Source organism: Gallus gallus, chromosome 34, assembly GCF_016699485.2.
Source record: "Gallus gallus isolate bGalGal1 chromosome 34, bGalGal1.mat.broiler.GRCg7b, whole genome shotgun sequence".
Classification (NCBI taxonomy): domain Eukaryota; kingdom Metazoa; phylum Chordata; class Aves; order Galliformes; family Phasianidae; genus Gallus; species Gallus gallus.
Genome location: NC_052565.1, coordinates 1,760,133 through 1,765,572, shown reverse-complemented (window position 1 = coordinate 1,765,572; position 5,440 = coordinate 1,760,133). Strand labels below are relative to the sequence as shown.

The following is a 5,440-nucleotide window of genomic DNA, read 5'->3' as shown; positions in this document are numbered from 1 at the left end:
CCGCCGGCACCTCACCGCCCAATCACGGCTGCGCTTTCTGAACGGGTGATTTCAAACCGCGGCTCAACACCGCTTCTTGCGATTGGTCAGTTCCCACCGGCTCCTTGCGCTCGCTATTGGCCCGCCAACGGGCGGGGGGAGAGGCGATGCTGAAGGACAGGCACAGCGACCAATGGAAACGGAGGAACGCCACGGAGCAGCCAATGGTAGCAGCGGGTCGGGAGTGAGGTGACTTCCTGGAGACGAGCCTGGGGCGGTCAGGGTCTTGGCAACGGTGTCGGCAGAGCCGGGGGGTAAACGGGCCGGACCGGGAGCGGGGTCGGAACCGGGGGACCGGGATCGAGGGGAGCGGGGCTGAGGGACCGGAGGGACGCGGCCAAGGCCGAGACCCCGCGGGATTTCAGGTCGTTTCCCGGCCCTGCAGCCTCCCTGACGGAGCGAAGCGGGAGGCCGGGCCCGACGTGTGGCGGTGCCGCTCCGTCGTTCCGTGGGTTGTGCTGAGCGGGATCGGGGCTGGGAGAGCCTCGCGTGCTGGGAAAGGTGTGGGTGGGCCGCGGAGCAGGGCTGTGCCGGGCTGAGAAGCGGGGGGTGTCCTTCCCAGCTCGGGATTCCGCGTGGGGGGCACCGCCGAGGCCCAAAAGCCTTTGGTTCTTTGTAGGATGAACGTCGGCGTGGCACACAGTGAGGTGAACCCCAACACGCGGGTGATGAGCAGCCGTGGGATCTGGCTGGCCTACGTCATCTCGGTGGCGGCGCTCCACGTCATCCTCCTCAGCATCCCCTTCTTCAGCATCCCCGTGGTGTGGACGCTCACCAACGTCATCCACAACCTGGTGAGTCGCGGCTCGGCTGCTCCGTCCCGAGGCCGCAGTGCAGGCGTTTGTCAGCCGTGTCAGCGCTGCCGTGCTGGGCGCTGCGCCTCGTCCCCAGGTGTGGGAAGTGCTGGGGCTCGAGGAACGCTCCCTGACCCAGTCCTGTGGGGAGTCCGTTGCTGACAGAAGCTCCTTGGGCTGGGAAACAGCTGTGAGAGCACGCAGAGCGCGCTTCTGGCCCGCGGCATGGCTCTGCACAGAGCTCTCAGCTCTCCCTGCCTTTCCTCCAGTCCCACGCGTGCTACTGTTGTCTTCTCACATCCTGCTGCTTCCTCGCAGGCCTGGCTGCTTTGCCTCTGTGTTGCTCTCCAGGCGTGCGGCCTCATCTGATGCTCTCTGCATGCCGGAGCTGCTCAGCTCCATCTCCTTGGCTCCATCCCGGTGTTCCCACTGCCTGCATCCCCACCCTGCGCTCACCTGCCTCTTCCTTTCACCTGAAACCCACAGGTCATGTATTTGCTGTTGCACACGGTGAAGGGAACGCCGTTTGAAACCCCGGACCAAGGCAAGGATCGCCTCCTGACACACTGGGAGCAGATCGACTATGGGATGCAGTGCACCTCCTCACGCAAGTTCCTCAGCATCTCCCCTGTAGTGCTGTGAGTGCTGTTCTGTGCTGAACAAGGCATAGGGGAGTGAGGTGGTGTGCCTAGGAGGGCTGCTGCTGGTGTATTCAGTGCAGCCTCGGCACAGACAGGTCCTGGAGTTTGGAAAGTTCTCCCAACTGAGGGGTGCTGGGTTTTAATACAGGAAACAGCAGCAAGCCACCTAAAATACCTGGTCTGGGGAAGCGTAGGGTGGTACAGAACTAACCTGCATCTCACTCCCTCCCCAGTTACCTCCTCACCAGCTTCTACACCAAGTACGACCCCGCGCACTTCATGATCAATACCGCCTCCCTGCTCAGCGTCCTCCTGCCCAAGCTGCCTCAGTTCCACGGCGTGAGGGTCTTTGGCATCAACAAATACTGAGCCCACGCTCCCACCATGCCACACACAGCTTCCCACAGGATGGCAGAGCTGGAGGTGGGCAGCCAGGCGGGCACTGTGGGGTGAGGGGAGGATGCAGGCTGGGCGTGCCGGGGGCCGTTGGGCTGCTGTGCAGTTGCATGCAGGTCTTCTTGCAAGGGCTTTTTGGCAAGGTTCCTGGCAAGGTTCTCTTAGGAGCGCCTCACTGAGGCTTTATCTCTTGGTGCTTTGGTGAAGAGGTGTACGGTGGGGCTGTATGGAGCGAGCGAGGCATGCTGCACGTGCGTTTCCCTTATGCTAAACCCCTGTGTGGCAATGGGAAAGCACTTACAAGGGGAGAAGTGTTGACTGGTGGGAAGAGTAACCACTCCATGCCTCCTCTGTCTTCATGTTTTGTACGTGTCTGTAATAAAGAACTCACAGAGCAGAGCACTGTCCTTGCTGCGTGCCTTCCAGCACGTGAAGGGAAAGCAGCAGCTCAGTGCTTACAGTACATCCTGCATGGCCCCAATGTGCCCCGGGGTCCTTTGCTACAGCTGGTTCCAGCAGTGCCACACCACCTGTGGCACGTCGGCTTAGAAACTCCCCGATTACTTTTAAATACACATATTAGTTAAAAAAAAAAAAAATCAACAAAAAATAGATTTTATTTGAAAGAAGAGCCCTTGTAGTGCCCAACAGAGCACCATCATCCCTGGCCAGGGAGAGTCCATGAGCACTGAGCCGGGGCCTCCGTGTGCAGCCCTGCGTAGCGCGCTCAGCGCTGGAAGGGCCGTCGCACCTTCTTCCTCCTCTTGTGCTTGGTGTCACTCTTGGGGACGGCCCCCTCGGCCCTCGTGGTCCCAGCTGTGGCCCCCTGGGGAGCTGTGGGGGCAGGGGGAGGTGGGAAGCCCCCAGGCACCTGTCCTGAGGTCCCTTGGAACATGCGGGTGAAGAAGTCCTGCAGGTCGGCGGCAGAGCTGGGGCTGCCTTTGGAGGTGCTCCTGCCAGGGAGAAGCAGTGCTGGGTGGGAAACTGGGGGTCCCAAGGTAGCCCCAGTGCCCACACTTAGAGCCCCCCCGGTTTCCCCAGCCCTTGGGGTTCCCCATCCCGCTGCCAGCACTGACCTCTGCCGCCCGCCTGCGCCAGCACTCCGCACCCCGAAGGAGATGTGGTAGGGGACACGGTGGGTGTCCGGGCAGATCCCCACGCGCTGACACCCAGCCCACTCTGTGGGGAGACACGTGGCATCACGGGGGGCTCACACACACACACACACCCACCCCCACACCCTGCTGGAGCTCAGGGACGCGATGCACCCACCCGTGATGTCGTAGACCTTGCCGTCCATCATGGCAAAGTAGGTGATCTTCAGCCCCAGCAGGCTGGACTCAGCCCACAGGTCGCCCTCCTCGGCGGGGTGCAGCTGACTGCACTCAGCACAATAGCGGGCGCTCAGTGGGTCACGGTCCATCTCAAACCTCCTGCAACAGCAGCGCCGTCTCAGCCCCCGCCGGGGCTCTCCAGCGACAGGCCGGAGTGCTGTGCCCACACCTGGAGCCTCGGGCCCTACCTGTGCTTGCCCTGGCACTTGCTGCACATCATGGTGTTCATGGCCTCCTTCAGGTCGTCCTGCAGCCGGCTGAGGAACTCATTCACCGACCTGCTCAGCTCGCTCTCTGCCATCCTCTTGCTGCGGCCGCCGCGGGGAGAGAGCCACAGTCAGAGCCCCGCATGGGGCCAGCAGCCAAAGCACCTCCAAGCCGTGAGCTCCGGGGCAGGAACTCGAGCATGCAGCCACCCTTCCCCCAGCAGCACACTCACATCTCGTACTCCTTCCTCCTCTCGGGGCTGCTGACGATGTCCCACGCCGCTCGCAGCACCTTGAAGGCCTCCTCCGCTCGCGGGTGCTCGCTCTTATCCGGATGAACCTGGAAAGCACAGAAGGATTCAGCACTGCATCCCGGCGAGGCCGTGAGCGACACGCAGCCGCCACGCACCAACACGGCCAGCCGACGATACGCCTTCCTCAGCTCCGCGTCCGACGCCGTCACTTCCACTCCCAGCGCCTGGAAGGGGTTCAGCTCCTCCTCGGGCACCTCGGCCATGGCCAGCAGCCGGGACACCTCCTCCGCGGAGCTGCCGGGTGCTCCCCCATCGGAGCCAGGCACGGCATCCCCCATCCCGCAGCCCGCCTGCGGCTCCTCGGGGGCACTTCGCCACCTCCGCCACCGGGCCCAGAGGCGCCGCCAAGTCCCGTCCTCCCCGAGGAACCCCCGCGTCCGGCGGAGGACGGCAGCGTCGAGCAGCTCCGCCAGCCGGGTCCTGCCCAGCGCGGCCACGCCGGCGGCCGACGCGCGCCAGCAGAGCCGCAGCACTCCCAGCAGCAGCACGACGAGCAGCAGCAGCAGCGCGCACAGCATCCACAGCAGCCGCAGCGTCAGCTCGCCGCCCGCCCGCAGCCCCCGGGCCGCCCTCAGGCCCACGCGCCGCGTCCATCCGCGCACGCCGCCCGGCGCCGCCCCTCCCGTCCCAGCGCTCAGCCAGGAGCTCAGCGCCGCTTCCAGGAGCGCCTTCAGCCGAGCCCCGCCGCCCCGCTGCCCCCGGCCGCCCTCCTCCTTCTCCTTCGGGGCGGAACGCGGCCGCTGTCTCCTCCGCGGCCTCCGGGTCCCCTTCCCCGGGTCCTCGTCGCCCTCCTCGGGGCCGGGCTCGGTACGCCGGCGGCAGCCGAGAGCGCAGGAGCCGTCCCGCGGCGGGGGGGCCCGGGGTGCCGCCCGCTCCCCCCGGCAGCCGCAGGGACCGGGCCCGTCGGGGGCCGAAGCGCCGTCCCCGTCTCCTTCCTCGTTGCCGTCGTCTTCGGGAGCGAAGGGCGGCTCCGGGCCGCAGTCCCCGTTCCAGGCGGCGCTGCGCGGGGGGCTCCGGGCTGAGCGCTCCCGGCCGCCGCCGCCGCCTCCCGTGGCTTCCGGTGGGGGCTGCGCCATGGCGGCGGCCCGGGCCTTATGTCACCGCCATCGCCGCCGCCGTCCCCGTGCCTGCAACCGGGAGCGCGGTCAGCGCCGCGGGACCACCGCCGGGTCGGACTCCGAGCGGGGGAGGCCCGGGGCCGCCGGGGGGGGGGGAACCGCAGGAGGAAGGACGGCTGCGTACGGCGGTGGGGGGCGAACCGCAGAGCCCCGCGATGCCGCCGCCGCCGCCGCCGCCGCCGCCCGCCAGGGCCGCGCTCACCGGTGCCGGCGCGGGGGGGGGTCCGCCGCCTCCTCCCGCCCCCCCCCGGGTCCCTCACGCTCCTCACTTCCGCCTTCCGCCCGCCCGCCACAGCCGCCGAGCTCACTTCCGGGGGCGTGACCCGACGTCGTACGTCACCTCCCTCGCCCCGCCCACCCACGGCCCCGCCCCGTTAACCCCCTCGCTGCCGGGCCCGGAGCCCTCCCGGTGCCCCCCGTTCACCTCAGGGCACCCCGAGGCGCTCTCGGAGTCCCGCAGCGCTCCGTGCGGAGCCTCAGAGGACTCCACGAACCCCGAACCGAGCCCTGGAGCGCCTCGGGGAGCTCCTCGAGTTCCTCAGCGTGTTCTGTGGGGTTCCCTAGAGGACTCCATGCACCCCCCCGTGCACCCTAGGGC

The 5,440-nt window shown here is 67.2% G+C and overlaps 2 protein-coding genes across 4 annotated transcripts; one reads left to right on the top strand and one right to left on the bottom strand.

Moving 5' to 3' along the window:
* Positions 1 to 227: 227 nt before the first annotated feature.
* On the top strand, positions 228 to 2,269 carry ORMDL2 (ORMDL sphingolipid biosynthesis regulator 2). Of its 2 annotated transcripts, none has more exons than NM_001031325.2 (4): positions 228 to 293; positions 659 to 833; positions 1,320 to 1,471; positions 1,708 to 2,269. In NM_001031325.2, exons 2-4 carry the CDS (start codon positions 660 to 662, stop codon positions 1,841 to 1,843), a joined length of 462 nt encoding a protein of 153 aa, NP_001026496.2. In that variant the 5' UTR covers positions 228 to 293; position 659; the 3' UTR covers positions 1,844 to 2,269. The 2 variants fall into 2 exon arrangements, with proteins under 2 accessions (NP_001026496.2, XP_025001052.1); XM_025145284.3 differs by having other exon boundaries at positions 228 to 318.
* Positions 2,270 to 2,469: 200 nt separating this feature from the next.
* Positions 2,470 to 5,154, bottom strand: DNAJC14 (DnaJ heat shock protein family (Hsp40) member C14). Of its 2 annotated transcripts, none has more exons than XM_046905030.1 (7): positions 4,967 to 5,154; positions 3,820 to 4,851; positions 3,644 to 3,750; positions 3,393 to 3,512; positions 3,143 to 3,303; positions 2,947 to 3,049; positions 2,470 to 2,823 (listed from the first exon to the last, which is right to left on the bottom strand). In XM_046905030.1, exons 2-7 carry the CDS (start codon positions 4,798 to 4,800, stop codon positions 2,598 to 2,600), a joined length of 1,698 nt encoding a protein of 565 aa, XP_046760986.1. In that variant the 5' UTR covers positions 4,801 to 4,851; positions 4,967 to 5,154; the 3' UTR covers positions 2,470 to 2,597. The 2 variants fall into 2 exon arrangements, with proteins under 2 accessions (XP_046760986.1, XP_015128062.2); XM_015272576.4 differs by having other exon boundaries at positions 5,045 to 5,154.
* Positions 5,155 to 5,440: the final 286 nt, after the last annotated feature.

Coding starts and splice junctions, on each gene's coding strand:
- ORMDL2 (NM_001031325.2), top strand. CDS start 660: ATGAACGTCGGCGTGGCACACAGTGAGGTGAACCCCAACACGCGGGTG. Junction 834..1,319: donor CCAACGTCATCCACAACCTG/GTGAGTCGCGGC, acceptor TGAAACCCACAG/GTCATGTATTTGCTGTTGCA. Junction 1,472..1,707: donor AGCATCTCCCCTGTAGTGCT/GTGAGTGCTGTT, acceptor CTCCCTCCCCAG/TTACCTCCTCACCAGCTTCT.
- DNAJC14 (XM_046905030.1), bottom strand. CDS start 4,800: ATGGCGCAGCCCCCACCGGAAGCCACGGGAGGCGGCGGCGGCGGCCGG. Junction 3,751..3,819: donor ATCGTCGGCTGGCCGTGTTG/GTGCGTGGCGGC, acceptor TGTGCTTTCCAG/GTTCATCCGGATAAGAGCGA. Junction 3,050..3,142: donor CAAGGTCTACGACATCACGG/GTGGGTGCATCG, acceptor GTCTCCCCACAG/AGTGGGCTGGGTGTCAGCGC.